Here is an 18,612-nt window from a genome sequence, read left to right on the forward strand (position 1 = left end):
CTATGCTACAAAACACGGTCACTGCACTCAGGTGATCTCCTATCTGCTCATAGAGAGAGCCTCCGCTGAATTACGTCTGTCACTTTAAAGGGATGAATATCTTTGCAAACACATATTTTTTATGTTACAGCTTTCTATTTATTATTACGCCGTTTAGAAAACGACTTTATAGAGTTTGGCACAAACAAATGATAAAAATACATACACTCACATACATCGCATCACAGGAGGAAATCCTTCAGGATTATTTCTTTATATTTGCTTTATTTAACATCTAAATTACATGCTCTGTTTAGCTCCAGATACTGATCCTTACGACATCTATAACAACAATTTCTCATGACTTTACCACAGTCCAACATTACACACTCCCCCAAACATTCACAATTTTGAGCCAGAAGCTTTTACCACTGAATACAGGAAAAAAAACAAAACTGTTTTATGGCCCCAATCAGATAAGATCAAGTATCAGTTTCTGCTAATCTTTTACACAAACTGAACATGCTAAGAAATTGAACACAGTTATACAGATTTTCTACTGTGACCTTTTGTGTTCAATCTACTTACTGACAAAATGAGCACACATAACCATTCAGAGATTATTTTAAAAAGTAAGCATGTCATAATTATTTTTCACTGCATCTTAAAGCAAAGTTTCTGCTGCTACATCTTTTCTACGTATTTGGCATGGAGATCGTTTGGAATGCCTTTCTCAGCTTATTTTTTTTATATCAATTCATCACCTACTGACATGCATGCTGTTACTCTTTCTCCCTCTCAGTTCTCTGGCTTTCTCTTGGCTCTTTTGAAGTCGTTGGGTGTCCTGTGGTTTTCAAAAAGGTCAGAAAGGACAGCCCTACTGTTCCTTCGAAGACAGGCGGTGGGATAAATGTATGTTACCACCTGTCATTGCTGCTCCATGTCAACACCACTGGTGTCACTGTACTCACGCCTCATCACCTCACCCCCTGTCGCTCATGCATTGTTTCCTCCTGCGCAAACACACACCAAAATGCACGAGTGGCTGGGCAAACTTTTAAAGCGGCGCTATACACAACGTGTGTTTCCATAGTGTGGGACACCTACTGTCCAACAGCCGGCACACAGAGACAAATCAAGGAGTCCTGCTGGCAAAATCCCACCCTTTCCTCACACTTCATATAACCCAGGACTCTTTCTGGCCCAAGCCCAAATCAGTGGGGGTGGTTCAGCTGAGAGAAAGGGCTGGATCCCAGGGAGAGAGTCAATTGCAGGTCCGGGTTCAAGTAGAGAATGAAAAAGGGTAGCCATAGTACGCCAAGATGGAAAATTAGCCTTTCAAATGGCAGTTAAACATCAAACCAGCCAGAGAATCTGTGGGTGTTCCCTGTGAACCGAAGCTTTTAGAAGCTCTTCTTATTCTAGATGAATTTCCTTCCACAGACTCCAAAGGATGATCCAAAAATTAAGAAATTTTTAGTTTGATGATGCCAGTTTCTCAAACTTTTGGATCACTGTTTTCACTGACTGGAATGGAACCTCTCTGTGCCACCAAACACTATTTGGACCACAAGGACCCCTAAAAGTCGAGTGCTTACCCAGAAATACAAAAGGAGGTGTTGGAAGGCCACAGTGTAACCTCAGCTTGCCCTGTCCTAGACCCAGAGCCGGGAGTACCCCGGAAGGGCTGAAGCGGGTCGGCAGTGTGACAAGATGCTCCTGGGTCAGCGGGTTGTGGAAACTCAGAATCCCGCCTTCAAAACTGAGGAATATCCCAAGGGTTTTGATCCTGGGCGGGACAGTGTCGATAGGCTCACAGCTTCCATCGTACACTGCATGAAAAGCCGAGACATTTCTCTCCAGCCACCAGCCGTTACATCCATCTGATGAGATTACACCTAGGAAGACAAACATGCAAAGATTACAGAGTGAAGTTAAAGAGATGTTCCTGCAGTCAATGCAGTGTTTAAAATTTATACAATGAGATGAATAAGACGACTTGAATAAAGTACATTTTGTTAAAAAGGATTTTATTACTACACAGTCATTGTGTATGTCATTGTCAGCCTAATTAACCCTAGTGTTCGTTTAGATCTGAGGAATTTTCCAATAAAGCAAAGAAGTGACCTAATTAGAAATCACTCAATGAACTTTAGATTGACATTTCGTGGTCTTGTTTTCTCAGTTACTACTTTTGAGATTAAGGTCACATTTAATGACCCAGGATAGGCAAAGCTTCAGATGTTGGACAGACAATACACCTTCTGACTCAAGATAACTTTCTCCGTGTCGGTTGATGGGCTTCGAATAGCTTATAAATGACCTTAGAACCCATCAAAGTTTAATGGGTTTGCTTCTCTACATTCATCGCTGACGTCTTTAAGCATAGCTTTGTTAGCAGACATCTTTATGTTACAGTGCACCTGCTTTTAAGAAGGCCGACCCGTTTGCTAATGATCGTTAATAAGTGTAATTTGAGGTGCTTTTCCACTGACAAGTCACCCACCAAGCAGTTAATGAGCAGTTCGGTTTTACCCCAGGTAGTGACCTTTTCCATTATATGGTCTGTTCCTTACTATGGTGGACAAGACGTGAGCGGGCAGCAGCAGTGGTCAACTCTCCACTGATGTTTGTACCAACACTCAGCAATGGAGAACCTTGAGGTTCTGGTTCAGAGAGACTCAAATAAACCCAGATATTTTATGTTGTCATGTTGAAATTCATTGCTGGTCCAAACATGATGGCAAAGACTCAGATCAGTTGATTATTTTGCTATACAAATAAGTATATACACATTATAAATTATAATTTTAAATGTGCAATCTTTTGGATTTAGGTAATGTAGTCAAAACATGTAAACTAGTAGCCATGCATGAACTTATTATTTTTAATCCAAATAAAAAGCTAAATTCACATCACAATCTAACAGTATGTAGGTCTGGTGTTTCACAAGTATTTCACAAACTGCATCTCCATCAGAAAGCTGACCACTGTTTATCTCTTCTTTATTGCTGACCATTTCACTATAATCATCTTGTAGCAGAGTTGAAATCTTTACAAACCAATGTTGATCGTGTTTGTGACTTTTCCAGTCATTGCAGGAGCATAGACAACACTGAAAGGATGAGAAAAAATAATTAGGATATTTTTTTCTGTATCCTGTTTTTAGAATTTCATCCTATCAATCGAACTCCATGTTCTTACGAACTTAGAGATGGTGCTCTGCAGTTACTCAGGTTAGGAATATGCTCTGTAAAATATAACTCTTTGAATCCTAGAGATTATCTGAAGTGCAGCATTTGTACTTCAGTGAATCATTCACAGAAGAAAGCCTCTTAGGTTATCAACATTTTTGTCCACATTCTGTGTTTAGATTTGTGTTTGTTGCGTAATACCAAAGAGGAGGCATCTGATTTGTCCAAAATTTCCTCTGTTGCATGACAATAAACCCAAACATGCAAGGAAAAAGAAAAACAAAGAGTCGTGCAACAGATGGTACAGAGCCCTGATGTCAACATCCTGGAGTCAGTCTGGGGTTACATGAAGAAACTGCGGATGCTGGGATTACTGCAGTGACTATCACTACCAATGCTTAAATAATGACCAATAATTGATCAGTGCTTCCAACATCTTTATTCCCACGACCAATGAAGGTGAATCAGAAAGAGCCCGTGTGTGTTCACTGTCATTGTGCACTTTATTGTGGGTGTAGGTATAAACAAGCGCAGTCTTGCTGAGTAAGGGTGAGGGCTTCTGGAAGGAATGAATCAACTGGCATCAACCCAGTTCAACCACAACCAACAGAGTTCTTACCAACTCTGTAGACGGAGCTGTTACAGACATCCACCTCCCAGTAGTACTGCCCCCGAGCAATGATGACATCAGCGCTCACATGAGGAAAAAGCCCTGTGGAGTCAGGGGTCAGCGCAGGATTTCTGATCGGAGGATGTGGGTCTGAAAAACCACTGTCACTGTAGGTCACTGTGAGGAGGGTGTTTGACAGACGGAGGGGTGGTGGGACAGATGAAGGGTCCAGGGAGAAGTGCAGCCCTAAAATGATTCATATCAAGAATAGTTCTTAAAAACTTATGCACATATCATCGTTCTTTTGTAGGCAGGAAAATCCAGCTTGATTTCTGACCATAGACACTCTGCTCCATCTCCTCTTCTAGCAGGTCTACAGCACCATCCACTGGCAAGACAAAGGAGCTGTGTGCATTAGAGCCTGAGTCAAACAGAAAATATTTGGTGAGCAGGTTAGCTGATCCTAAAAGACAGCAGGTCAAAAGACAGCTGAAATCATAACTTTTTGTTAGAACACCTGGTAGATGTTGCACTCAGACAGTTAAATCATTTCAGCTGTAGAAGGACTGGTCAGCCTCTACAGTGGTCCTGGTCAATTGTGTAGTTTGCTTGGAAACATCTAGCCACTATGGCCACAATGACTAAAATGATTGTTGCAAGTTTATCTGAGCATCCCTCCACATAAACAAGAGCAAAACTTTGTATAAAAATCTTAGAAGAGCTGAAAGTACCGTCATATCACAGAGGTAGACGTATTTCTGGGAACAATGCAGAAAAATCCCCTAAACAACATGTTTACAGGTTATGAGGCAAAAAAATGTTTGTCTATCTTTTTTGTCTTTTCGTTTTGTTGAAACTAAAGAAGACAGCCTTAAGCAGAAACTCAAAACTGCTTTACTTCTTCACAAAACTATAAACTATTCCTCAAAAGAAGCGTACTATACTTACACCTTTTACTGCCCAGTGTCGATTTGCAATCACTGTCCTCCTATGGAAAATAATGACAACTCATTTTAAAGACACAGAGCATGAAAATAAATTCATTGTTGGCACAAGACTGACATCAGAAAAATTAAATGTATCATCAAAATTAACTAAAACCCTTGTACTGTAAATACTGAGGCAGAAAAGGAAACCTTGATGCAAATATATTTTTCCCTTCCCATATTCAGACCTCAGAGTGGGATGCTGAGGGAGACAGGAAGCGGCATGAGAGATGAGAGAATAAAAATCAAGTCAAGTCAAATTTATTAGACTATGCATAGCGTAGAACTTTTCAGCTATGCGAAGGCTTTACACAGATAAAAATGGTGATGAAATCAAAATGCTACTTGATGAAAGACTAGGTGAAAAAATAAGAACTGATGTCAAGAGATGACATAGTATGAGATTTAAACCTCACACAAGTGTCAAAAAGACCGACAATGTTTTCACAGTTAACATTAATGGTGACTGTTGTCACCAAATATGTAAAAAAGCATATTTTAATTAAAAAAAAAATTATGAAAGTTACATTCTGCATCTTTAACTGGTCTCTCTAAATTAAACTTACATGTAAGTATGTGTGGGTGTTCGTGATTATGTGTGTGTGACAGCCAGTCCAGGGTGCACTCCGCTTCTTGATGATGAGAAAAAATCTTTTTGAGTTGTTGTACATGTCAGGATATGATATTAAAACTCTCCAGTTTCTGCAGCTATTAAAATGCAAACCAACCTCAGCAGAATCCTCACTGTCATAATTTATTACCCATACATGAATCCAATATTGAAAAGCTTCGTGAACGCTAAATATCCTTGAACAGCCCATTGTCTATCAGAATATAGAGCTGTTTTTACTTGAAAATAAGTTCGCTAGTGTTCCAGCTGGAGGAGGAACAGCTCATCCTGCTCTCTCTCGTCATTACTAATAACTTTGCCTGTGAGTTATTTTTAAAGTGATAGTTTTTATAGTTATATTTACATTATTGACATCATAACTGGATTACTTCAAACCAAAGGACTGGGGGATTTTCTTACTTTTATTTATTTATTTATTTTAATTTATTTATTTTACTTTTCTTCATCTCCAAGTTAAACCAGGGCAAAATGCCTCCGGCCGACCCCAGGGACATTAGCAGTATTATTAAAAACTTCAGTCTATAGAAATGAAGATTAAACTGCTGGAGGTGAACTTTGAGATCAATGCTACCTGTGGAAATGAGACAACTCTTCCTCAAATCAACGGAGAGGTCGTACGCCCCGCATCAAGCAGCCCACCCTGGAACGCTCTGGGTGCCAAACTGAAGTCTCACACTGCAGATCCAATGAGGCGACTGACAGGGAGAACCCCTCACCTGGACAGATCAGCATGGCCGGCTCTGAGCCGAAACCCACCTTCAACTTCAACACCTGCTCCACCAAAGAAAAACAAACAAGCAGCTGCAACCAAAACGGCTCCACCGACCCCACTTCTGGGGTCCTGTGTCGACTCCACAGGACCCCAGAAGGGTCCTGTCATCAAAACATTCTGACTCTGTGGGAATCCCACTGAAAAACAGATTTTCTGCACTCCAGCCTGAGCCTCTGAGTGAAAGCTCACCTTCAAACATCAACAATGAGGCAAGATTAACACATCCACCCCTCAAAGCTCCAAAGGACAAAGCGACTACCAGGAAAACAAAATGTATCCCAGAAGTACTTATTGTTGGAAATGAGTCAGTAAATGGAATCAGTCATGTTTGCAATCCCAAGAAAACAAGAGTGATTTCTTTTCCTGGTGACACTGTGTCTGATTTAACTCACAAAGTTCTCTCTCTAACCACTGATCAGCCAGATATTGAGACTTTAGTTGTGCATGTTGGAGCCAACGATCTGGCAAAGCAGAAATCTGAGATTTTGAAAAAGGACTTCAATATTCTGCTGAACGCTATGGGAAAATTAAAAATGAAGTTATTTCTCGGTGGTCCAATTCCATCACCTCAATGGGGAGACGAAAAACACTCCAGGTTGGGCATGATAAACAAAAGACTGATTAAAACCTGCTCTGCCAGCTCAGTGACCTTCATCAATAACCTCTGCATCTATTGGCAGCGCTTTCACCTTTTTGGAAGAGGTGGACGCAATCTTAATAAACATGGGATAAAACTACTCTCTGGAAACCTTTTCCATTTTATCAACAAATCTCGACTAAAAACCAACCTGTTTAAGATTGTATTTGAAATGTAATCAATGACAAATTTATTGATGGAACTCGACTTAATGTCGTGTTTTTATTGTTGATTCTATGTTGCATTGTGTTTCTGTGTTTGATATGTTGTAAAGCACTTTGAAATGCCTTGCTGCTGAAATGTGCTATACATATAAAATTTGATTGACTGATTGATTGATCACTGAGATTTACTGGCACAAGAAAAGATACAGTTTGAAAGAAGCACCATTAACAACATTAAGTCTTGGAAATTATCTTCTGTCTGACTCACTTAGTCTTTACAGTCACTCTAGAGGAATTTTTCCCACACTGTTCTTTCCAAGATCGCCTCAGGGAAGTTTGCTGAATGATTGGTTTCTGATAAGCGTGTAGCGCTCATCAGAAAACAAGACCGCTATCAGACTGCTTGTTTTTCATTGAAATCCGGTGGAAGCAGCAAGGCTCTACTGAGGGACCTCTAACAACTTTTTTATTTTAATTTTTTATATTTAATAGTGACAAAGGGAATTCCGTCTTGTGTTTTGTTTACTTTGGGTTAGTTTTAAATCTTTAAAGTTCCTAAGGAGCAAATCTGGTACCAAAAAACTCTAGCATTTTTTTTATTTATTTTTATCATAACTGCTTTGTGAAAACAGTCCTACTCTGTCTAATTTTTAATAAAATCATATTACCGGCTCATAAAGCTGACTACTCATGTTTCAAGCTGCATAATTACCTAGCTACAATCTGTTTTCCAACTTTATTGTCATTTTTAGTTCCATCCATCCATTTTCTGTACACCCTTCTTCCCTAATGGGGTCGGGAGGGTTGCTGGTGCCTATCTCCAGCTGCGTCCCGGGCGAGAGGCGGGGTTCACCCTGGACAGGTCGCTAGTCTGTTGCAGTCATTTTTAGTTAAGTAATGCAAATTGATTGCACATTATTGACTAGGAGAGTAATCAAAATTTTTATTATTATTGTAAAGTTGTCCTTCTAGCCTCACAGACGGTGTTCTCGTCACTGAAGAGAAATAATTAAAATAGCCATGAAAACATGCAAAATCCTGCTCAGTGATTACATTAAGGTTTTGGATGCTGTAAGGCTAATAGATATTTTTCCACTGATTCTTTTGAGAAAGGGAACACATTTTTTTTTATCAGAAATCAACTTTTGTGTTAAACAAAAATAATTTCAAGTCGAAATCTACCCGGGGTTGCAGTAATTTTAGGCAAAATTGTATGGAAATTGTTTTTTTTTTTTCAATACTGCATGGTTACTGTACATCCAATATCTCTTTGATTGTGGCAAGTATCTTGATTGGATCACATGGTTTACCTGTTCGTGGTGAGACCTTGCCGATCCGTCTTTGAAGCCTGTATCCCAGTTTGCATATTCAGACCTCAGAGTGGGATGCTGAGGAAGACAGGAAGAGGCAGATGACCAGGTCCAACATGGAAGCTCTACGGGTTGTCTGCAGCATGGGCACGGCACCGAGCAGACTGACCGTCGGGGGTCACGGTGACACAAAGGATGCGACCCGGTTTCCTCTTCAGCTGCCACACAGCGACCACAGATTGTATGAGAACAAGGTAAGATCAAAACAACGTCATATTTGTTGTTACAAGCTGGACACTGTGAGAAATCCTCCAAGCAATCCATGGCATGTTTACTTCCTCTCCCAGCATATCTATGAGTTTCCTTTAAGTTCTTTAATTTCTTTTCATTTTCCTCATCATTTTTCTGATACTTCTGATGCACTTCAAGAGACCAAAAATTCAAAAATGTGGCAGCATATCAAGTTTTTCAAGTATTTGGAAAATAAAACCTGATGAATCCATAACACTGGCTACATCTTGGAGCAAGAGGTCCTAGTCTCTTTCTTTGATGATTTCCTCTTCAAGGAAAACCACAAATAATGACAAAAGACATGTTACTGCAGCACATAAAAAAAAGAAATAATCTATAAGGATAATGTCCTGGTTTTGCTTTGTTGCCAGTCTTCCAGCTGGCTGGTATGGAGTGAAATGAGCAGGATGAGCTGAAAGATAAAAGAGAGAGAAGGAGAGGCCAGGCTTTTGAAAAGGTACTCATGGCTTGGTGTTGCCATGGTCACGGCTCTTTCTGAAGAGACGCGCATATACAAGCAAGTGTGTTGCATAGAACCCAAGTACATGTATATCCACAAAGCCTTGCAGATGTTTTCACATTTTTTCACAGTATTTCACTTATTCAGTTGGATTTTTTTTGTTTGTTTTTTTTGTTTTGTTTTTTTGTGAGACTGGTGCACAATTCACATGTGGAAAGATGCTTAAATATGAAGTGGAAGTGAAATTTGTTTTTTACTGAATTAATTTCCAAATATGTCTAATGCATTTGTGTTAGGTTCCTTTGTAAATAAACTCCAGTAGAACAATTGCCTCCAAAAGTCACAGAATTAGTAAGGATTTTCTATGCCAACTCCATGGAGAAACAGAGTAGTGGCAGCATCATGCTATGAGGATGTATAGAGTAAACTATAGGGCAATCTTGGAAGAAAACCAGTTAGAAGCAGCAACCATCTGCAAAAAGCTGGGCAAAATTTCCAATAGATGTAAATCACTGAAGTTAGCAGTTGTATCACAACTATCATTTGTTTGTGCTCTGTAAAACATAACGTGTCATTAAATTCAATTACTGTCATCAGTGAAAAATGTTACTGTCAGTCAGACACACCTTTTGTGAGGATCTTGGGTTGTTTTGAGTTTTTGTGGACTTGCAGTTCAATTAATTTGTTATCTCCTTTTATTTATGCAAGATTAGCCTCGTTTCTGTTTTACTTTAGTTCAATCCACTCTTAGTTATTTTAGTTATATCATGTTCATTATTTATTTGTTGTGTTTAGTTTGTTTCTGTCTTGCTTAGATTTGATTTCCCAGTTTCCCTGTTTATAGTGAGTCCTCCTTAGTTTTTCTGTGCCGTACTTAATTTCTTTTGCCTCCTGCCATCGTCCAGCATTCAAACTCCCAGCATTTAACCACACCTCTTTCACTCACTCATTGATGGCTTTCATGTCAACTGATTTATTTGAACGTGCCTTCCCTTTTGTCTCTCCGGTCTTGCATAATGTCAGGTTAGCATAATTACCTGTCATTGGAGATAACATAATATTTTCAAGTCACAGTGACAAAACAATATGGACAAAAAAACCTTTGAAAGATTCTGCAACAGATAAGCTTTCCTAAGTTTATCTAAGTTTAATTCTAAACCATAGCATATTCTGAAATGTAACACTCTCCTGCTGTTTTCCAAATTGGTTGATGTGCAAAGAGTTATTGCAATGCTTGACTGAGCTGACTCAGAGATGAGAGTGTGCTGGGAGGGGGTGTGAGGGGTGGATTTGCTGGGTTGGCTTTGAAACCCATTGATAGCTGTTTAATTTTGCTGTTCCAAAATCAGATAAAACTTATGTGGGTAACAGGACGCAAACACATCCTTTTCTTGTTTTTGTTGAAGTTACTATTTCCCGACACAATATGCCTACGAACTCTATTAAGGATTCCAAGACATTGTGCAAAATACTACAAGTAAAAGTTTCACAACAAAAACTGATGCCACAGATAACAATCTTTGGTTAAACGTCCACATTTTTCTCACCTTGTGTGTTCATAAGTACTTTGTCCTGCAATAAACTCACAAAGTCACGACAGATTGTGGCACCAAAACAGAGAATGTTTGTCACTGGAAAAGTTTGCCCAGCACAATAGTTTTAAGTCATATTTTAATTATTTTAAGTTTGGTTTCAGGGAGCTAAAATTTGTTTGAGTGTCAGTATAACAAAGTGTTTCTCACATTGCATATGAGAAAGATTTAGTATGCCTAAAAACGATAAAAAAAGAGAATCTGATCTTGACTTGCAGATCCAAACATGTTTAATGATTTTCTTTTTAAACAAATTTTATGCTTACAAAGGTACAACATTTTTTATTCATTTTCTATTATACTTAGAATGAAAAAGAGACTCCATGTAGTGCTGGAGATTATTAAGTGAAACAACTTTCTTTTCATTGAACTATATGTTTCAGAGACAGACGATTTTGTCAAGGAAAACCTGTAGAAGACAGTATTAGATTTGACTGAACACGGCTTTCAGGCTTTTAAGTGAAACTGCCACATTCCTTTGGTGCTTGCTTTTTGGTTTTTGTAGTCATGTTGTTTCATTTCTTTATGCTTAATAGTTTATTCTTCTAAGATGTGCCACAATAGGAGACTTGTTTTGGTCATGAATAACTCAAAAATAAGTGTTATTAGTAAAAGAAGACATTTAGGTCAAAATTACAAATTCAAGGTACAAGAAAATATGAATTAAGTCTAGTACTGCAAGATGTTCCTTGAACATCCAGATGCAGCAAAAACACAGACATTTCTCTCAAATATACAGGAGTTTCTTAAGAAAAACAATTCAACTCTACAGTTAAATATACAAACAAACTCGCTAAGCTATCAGTGTGTAAATTAAACTACCAAGAAAACAATAAAATGACGACACTAATAAACTTTTAAAAGTAAACAGTAAAAATATATGAGCTAATAACATAACCAGTGAAATGATGCAATGGTCTCACAGTTCAGGTTTTAAAGGGTGGCTATAATGTAAAATTGACGTTTTTGATGTTGTTATAATATTATTCATCCCCTCATCAAAAACAGACCTGAATTGTTGCTTTGACTCTTTCATACATGTTTGAGAAATGCTTAAATCTCCCGTGGCAACAATTTGAGGGTGCCTAAATGCTTGCTCTCACAAAGCTCTTCTTACAGCCGCAGTCTCTAACTGAGCTTCTGCTCTACACCTCCTCCGCCACTCCACCACTCTGCTCCTCCAAACTAGCGGTAGCACCAGTTAGCAAACACCTGGTGGAACTGCAAATTCTGGTGCGCTCGTCATATGAACTACTTCTCAGTCCAATACTCCTAAAAACATCTGAAAACAGCATAACTGAGAGACACTGTTGTGATGATAGGTTGAAACTGGAGTGTATGAAAGAGTAGGAGCTTCTTAAGGAGATAGAGGCCAATTTCAAGACTTCACATTGCATAAAGTGAAATTTCTCTTTAAAGGTCAGTATTATGTGTGGCCCAGGCTTCAAAGAAATGATGGATCTGCAAAATATCTGAATAAACTTCATTTTTATGTTTGTTTGTTGTTCTGATGTAAGCATGGCTATATATGAGGTAAATCCTACCTGGCTAGAAAAAAGAAACTTCAATTATGGGCTATCCTGTGTGTTTTAGATTTCCCCTAGTTCCTGTAAGTTCCTGAAAAACCTAAAAAAGGATTTAAAAATGGATTGATGTAACTCCTTCAGCAATAGAAGACTCTTTTTGGAACCCTGCCAAGTTATTATCCATGAGTCACTTATAGAAAAAATGTCTGCAATGAGAACCTTGTGTATTGTTTGCCACTGTTATATCTGCCTCCTTGAGGCAAAGTGGTTTATATAGGCTTATATTAGTACACAAACAAAGCATCTGTTCACTATCTAAACATGGTTGTTGCTGCCTTGTCTGCTACACACTTGTTTGCATTTGTCCTAAAGGAAGATTTCCATTACTATTTTCATAATATCACATTCTTTTATAAACAAGGCCAAAAATCTGTGCAAGCCATGCTAGTGATCATGAAAGTGGAACTGTGGGCGCCATCTATGCTAATTAAACTAAACCGACAGACAGATGTCTCTGACAAATATGGTCAAACGTTGTCTCAAACATGACACAGCTGATCAGCATCAACATAACTAGGTTAGTACGATTTCAGCTTTATTTGTTTTGGTGACACAGGGTGAAACATTAACTTTAAGCTTAGACAAACAGACAGTCTACCCACACTGAGAAGTTATGCAGTAACACACGTCACTCACGGCATAGCATTTTCTCAAATCTTTGTGGAGGTGAATGCTGCTCAGCTCCACCTGGTGTTTTAGGTGTCGATTTGATTGAGATCTAAAGGCATAAAAAACTTCCTGAACGTAAAAGAATGACTTTCACTTCACTGTGACCTGAGGTGATTCTTCTGAAAGTTCATGGAAGAGCGATGGGGGCCAAAAAACCACAAGTGAGAGACACCATGCCTTCAAGGACGGGTTATGGCTTATAGCAGTAAGTTATCTACCTTTTTTATGCCATGTTAATGACAAGGGTTATGTTTAAACTTTGATACAAGGGATGATGTTACCAGTTTGCTACGTATTATAATTAACACAGATGAAAGCTTTTTATATGTTACTTTTAAAGGTGATTCCCCACATCTCACTGGGTTTCCTGACACATTACTGGTATCGTTAAAATACCCATATATGATGGGAATTGCTAGGATGATTTCCTAAACTCATTCAGTTTTAAGCACATTCATTTAAATCCATCTGCCTGGATTTAAAGGAATGTGCTTAAAACTGAATGAGTCACAGATTTGTGGAAACACGTGAGCAGAGACACCTACGAAAGTGAATTTGACAAGTCAACTTGTTGAGGCAAGATCTCTGGGTGGAATTCTGGCAGAAGCAGTAACGACAGGATCAGCACGCATGACACTTTAAATGCTGTTGACTTCAAGGCAGACTATTAACAATTAAAGGGGGAGGCAGTATATACAATAACAAATGCAGACAGATTATACTGTGGTGCTGCATAACTGAGCTGGATGGCAGCTCCTCCGTTACATCCACCATGTGCTGCTCCAGGACTGCTGCTGCTGCTGCTGCTGATAGGAGCAACTCTCACCCACCTGCCTCAAGTAAGCGCAAGACCGATAGCCTTTTGGTGTAACACTGACGCTAGACAGCACCTGATGATGAATTTCAAACTTGAGGTGAGGAATTACCTTAATTTTTCTAGCATAATTAGAATTTTCAACCTCTGACATGTTGGCAACATAGATAGCTTTCTGTCATTGTATTACCAAACCAAGTTTATGTGTTAAAGTGAATGGAAATTAATCTTTTCCGCTTCATTGTGTCAGTGCATCTGACAGAACTTCAATACTGATGTTTTCAGGGTAACTGCTCTGACACCCTGCTCTCTACTGTTGATGTGCCAAGAGTGGGGGTAAATTCGGCAGAATATAAAAATTACACAGTAAGTAATGCACAGCATTCTCAAACACTAAACCTGCGTTAATCACAGATTTTTCATCCAGTCGTAAACGTTGAAAGACGGTGCATTTTGTTGTTTTTGTTCCTCTTCTTTGTGATGGAAGAATAAGCGATTTCTGCTTTCCCAAATTCCTCCATGCAACCTGATAAAGTTACAACAGCTGAATTCAGGCTTTAAATAAGAATTTTTTAAAAATCAATATCAGTATTTTGAATGGCAGATCATCTTTCTTTCTAAGGAACAATCAACAATTTGTCAAAGAAATTTCCACAACATCAAAACTTTAACGTAGATGAGATCGACCTCAAGAAATTTCATATCTCAGCAAAACGTAGTAGCATGTTATGTTTTGAGTAAAAACGAAAAAAACACAGAGCGGTTTTTCCAGAGAATTTATGTTTGGCTTCCCTTGTTCTGTTGCCAAAATTCACTGCTCTTCCGGGTTGGCAAGAGCTGGGTTCTCGCTCATGACTGTATGACATAGAAATTCAAGAACATATTTGTAGAAAACAAAGACAGAACAACACGTAACTGCTGCAAAAGCATATCAAAAACAGTCTCCACAACAGAACCAGTTTCCACAATAAAAAATGTTCAAAACAAGTGTGGGGGAGGAAACTGAACTGCCGTCAAAATGTATTTGGCAACATCCAGATTTGTGTTTTGTGACATATAAATACCCTGGATCATCAAGCTGATTTATATAGATATATATATAAATATCTATATAGATCTATATGTTTATAGATCTATATAGATATACTATACCATAGATATACAGTAGATATAGATAGATATATCCATACAGATATAGATATAGATATAGATATAGATATAGATATAGATATAGATATAGATATAGATATAGATATAGATAACAACAGTTAGCAGTGGACAGGATCGGAACTGGATCAAAAAGGAATGAATGATGTAATATGATCTGATGAATCTAACATCACATGGATGGCTGGGTGCATGTGTGCCACTTCTCTGGTTGCAGAATCAGAAAAGGGGAGAACTGCAGAGGTGGTCCCTTACAAAAAAATTCACACATTTCCACATGTGATTTTCATGTGATCACATGTGGAAATGTGTGATTCACATGTGATTTTACCACAAAACGTTCCAAAATCACACGTATTCATGTGCTTTCACATGTGATTCACATGATTCACATGTAAAATTTGTGTGAACCACATGTGATCACATGTGATTTTCGTGGGATTTTTTTGTAAGGGGTGTGAAGCTTTGGACAATGTTTTGCTGGACTATCTTGAGGCCTTCCCTCCATTTGGATGTTAGTTTTGCACAAAATACTTTCTTGGGAATTTCTACACACCATGTGCTGAACAAATAAGCCTGCTTCTCATAAACCCTGTTTTGTTAGAAGTTACTATGTCACTTCTGGAAACTACAAGGATGGTTGCCATGATGTTATGCCTTCTCTATTTCCTTTATATTTTACCAGCTTCTGTTTTGCATCTTATAATTATATATTACAATTTTGCAGAAACAAAATTCTAATATAAAATATCAACAAAACAATGAAGAAAAAAATTTCTATAATTTATGGTAAGTTGAATTCAAGTTCAAATGAGTCATAAATTAGGTTCTTAAGAAACAAACCAAGCGTAGCATGCATAACTGAGGCAGAACATAAACTGGCAGACAAAGTGTGGTGGAGGCTGCCAACGTAGGTTTTATATCAGAAGTTGTAATCAGTTCATGCACTGTTGATTGGTGAGATATGTTAATTGTTTCCCCATTTTGACTTTGTGGTGTGAGGCTACAGGTAAACAGCATTTCAACTGTGTAGCCATGCAGGCAGATCAGAATTTGCTCTTGTTCTTTTATAAATAATAAATAAATAAATAATCGGTCCATTATTTATTGAGGAAAAGGCTCAAATTTTCTCCCATTTGAAGATTTGCTGGTTCTTTCAATGCTAGCTAGCACATATGTGCTAGCCTGCTAAATCATACAGTGAACAGCATTGGTGTCTATATCCAGATGTCACTGGGTGAGTCACAGGGTACACACTGGATAGTTCAGAATAAGGACATGTGAAATAAAACCTGAAAACCTTGTAAATTTTGTTTTTGTTGCAGCATTGTGACAGTTGTGTGTACGTTTGTTTGTCTAGTTACAGGAAACACTGTCTGAAGTGCTGCAGAACTTCCAGGCATTCCAAAAAACTGTCAAACATCTTAGTAATCAAACCGGCGTGGAGTGTGAGGACTTTCTGAAGAGATTTAATTACAGTATTAAGCATTATGTGATGATTCTCAAACATCACCCACAGGTACAGCTCAAAACATCTTGCCATTCTATAAATATATATCTTGTGAAAGATTTCAGCAATGTATACCTTGAATTTTTCTCACATTTTGCCATGTCACAACCACTAGCTTCTAAGAAATTCATAAGTTTTTTATTTGTAAAAACAAAGGCAACTGTGACATTATGGGGAAGGAATTATGCTATTTTTAATAGTTATGCTACTTGGAGTTGTGCCTTTTTTAAAATAAAAACCTGAAAAATATGGATGTGAATTTGTATTAACCTGCTCTTAATAGAAAAGCAGATTTATATTTATTTGAAATAATCAAAAAGAATAATAAATAAAAAAGATTTCTTTCCCTTTGACAGAAATGCACCACTTTGTGCTGGTCTTTTACATAAAATATCAACAACATAGATTGAAGTCTATAATGTGACAAAATGTAAAAAGGTTCAAAGGATATGAATATTTGTGTAAGACTCCGTTCTAGACCTTGGCAATCTCCAAAAAGAACAAATAATTGGAAATATAAGTCTATGCAGCCTTTAATAGTTGCTGAGTTAAAAAAAAAATAACTTTTTTAAAAGACTAAAGAAAATCACGAGTAATATTGATTACCATGAAGCATAACTCAGAATGAAAGTACTGTGTTTGTAAACAGCAGAGTAGAATATTAAGCTGAATTTAATGTGCACATGTACTTGTTGTTGGATCCCTTGAAATAACAATTATTGCGCAATCTTTCCGGCGACTTTATTATTGGTAAAGAATTTATAAACTGATCCAAAAACCACATGTGGATAATGACATGTTCTAAAACACCTACTTCGTTGATGATTCATCATTTAAGCTTCTTTTTGGACTATTCTTTGCCTCGACAACAGCAAAGAAAACCAGATTTTCTATTGTCCTTAGGTGCTTTGAGCTGCTAGGTTTTCATCTTGGTACTGGCACAGTGGTGCATTCTAGGTCTTGATTTATGGCTGTTTTATAACGGCCAACATTATGTTACCAGATTTGAGGATACAAAGGGAGCGTTTAACAGACAAAATATCCTAGATATCTATATTCCTAGAAGTGACAACTTGATGCATTTTTTGTTGCATCACAAAATGCATCAAGAAGATTAAGCTTAATTCTTCTTTACAACTACAAAGAAAAACACATAACAAGTAGAGTACTAATACTGATAAAATGAAATGCATTAATTTTCTCATATTATTAATTTTTCATTATCTAAGTATAAAACTATAAGCTGTTTAAACATGTACTATATAGTAATATCTTATGTATTGTTGCTTACTTACAGAAAAACGGCCCTTTGCCTACTCCAGCTTTACCTCAAAAATGGGATGGAACACAGAAACTTAGTGTAATCTGGAAGATATACAACAGGCTAGTCACAAAGAAGCTGGAAGCTGTTGCTTTGAAAACTGAGTGCAGTCATAACAAGAAAAGGAGTGTAAGGCAACTTTAACCAAAAGGACCCTAATTGTATAACTGTGTTACCTCGGACCAGATTCGACACAAAGTTGAAGCCAGAGGATGCGTCATGGTGACAAAGATGCAAAAGCACTTGGAATGGACCTATAGGACTCAATCTCCAGTCAAGGATGAAGAAGCACAAACCAATATAGCAGAACTGAATCGTAGGGTGCACAATGAGGACATACATATTTATTGGGACGTCAGATGCTCTTCTATGGATTCCTGTTTCACAGCACTGGTTTCTACATTTGGGATTGAGGGTTCTGGTGTTTTGGAGCCACAATGACTTGCTGTACGTCATTAATATGTGACAAACTTCCATTTGGCAGCAACTACAAATCCTGAATGTATCCTGAATAATCTTGGAAATGCAATTTCAGGATTTATTTTATATAATACCATGCTAATATTTGCAACAGAGCAAATGAGGGACACAGACTTTTCTTTTTTCATTTCATTTCATTTCATTTCATTTGTGTGGCTCAGTTATGAGTGAGCTATTGCAATCCGGTCACAAGTTTGCAGAGAAGTGGGCGTTTCTAAGCTATATCTCTAGTTTACAGCTACAAATATAGCAGCTATAAGCTGCTATAGCTAACATAAACATTGTTGAACATAAACAATGAATGACATCATGTCATGTTAGATTTTCTACTCAACTACTGAAATAATATGTTCACTGAAATCAAAAGTAAAATTTAATATTCATAAAGCATTTGAAAATACACACAACACATTGCAATCTTTTTGATATTATGACCACC

At 37.7% G+C, this 18,612-nt stretch overlaps 2 protein-coding genes across 4 annotated transcripts; one reads left to right on the forward strand and one right to left on the reverse strand.

Moving 5' to 3' along the window:
- Window positions 1-212: 212 nt before the first annotated feature.
- On the reverse strand, window positions 213-10,079 carry LOC122832376 (fibronectin type III and SPRY domain-containing protein 2-like). 2 transcript variants are annotated; one of them, XM_044119061.1, is made up of 6 exons: window positions 10,072-10,079; window positions 8,284-8,501; window positions 4,732-4,771; window positions 4,121-4,204; window positions 3,793-4,029; window positions 213-1,877 (listed from the first exon to the last, which is right to left on the reverse strand). In XM_044119061.1, the coding sequence occupies exons 1-6, from the start codon at window positions 10,076-10,078 to the stop codon at window positions 1,456-1,458; spliced, it is 1,008 nt and encodes a 335-aa protein (XP_043974996.1). In that variant the 5' UTR covers window position 10,079; the 3' UTR covers window positions 213-1,455. The 2 variants fall into 2 exon arrangements, with proteins under 2 accessions (XP_043974996.1, XP_043974995.1); XM_044119060.1 differs by lacking the exon at window positions 10,072-10,079 and having other exon boundaries at window positions 8,284-8,880.
- A 2,749-nt stretch (window positions 10,080-12,828) lies between these two features.
- thpo (thrombopoietin) lies at window positions 12,829-18,287 on the forward strand. Of its 2 annotated transcripts, XM_044119133.1 has the most exons (5): window positions 12,829-13,086; window positions 13,668-13,795; window positions 13,981-14,061; window positions 16,223-16,381; window positions 17,670-18,287. In XM_044119133.1, exons 1-5 carry the CDS (start codon window positions 13,074-13,076, stop codon window positions 17,835-17,837), a joined length of 549 nt encoding a protein of 182 aa, XP_043975068.1. In that variant the 5' UTR covers window positions 12,829-13,073; the 3' UTR covers window positions 17,838-18,287. The 2 variants fall into 2 exon arrangements, with proteins under 2 accessions (XP_043975068.1, XP_043975067.1); XM_044119132.1 differs by lacking the exon at window positions 12,829-13,086 and having other exon boundaries at window positions 13,408-13,795.
- The last annotated feature ends 325 nt before the right edge of the window (window positions 18,288-18,612 follow it).

This window comes from Gambusia affinis, linkage group LG06 (genome assembly GCF_019740435.1).
Source record: "Gambusia affinis linkage group LG06, SWU_Gaff_1.0, whole genome shotgun sequence".
NCBI classification, from domain to species: Eukaryota; Metazoa; Chordata; class Actinopteri; order Cyprinodontiformes; family Poeciliidae; genus Gambusia; species Gambusia affinis.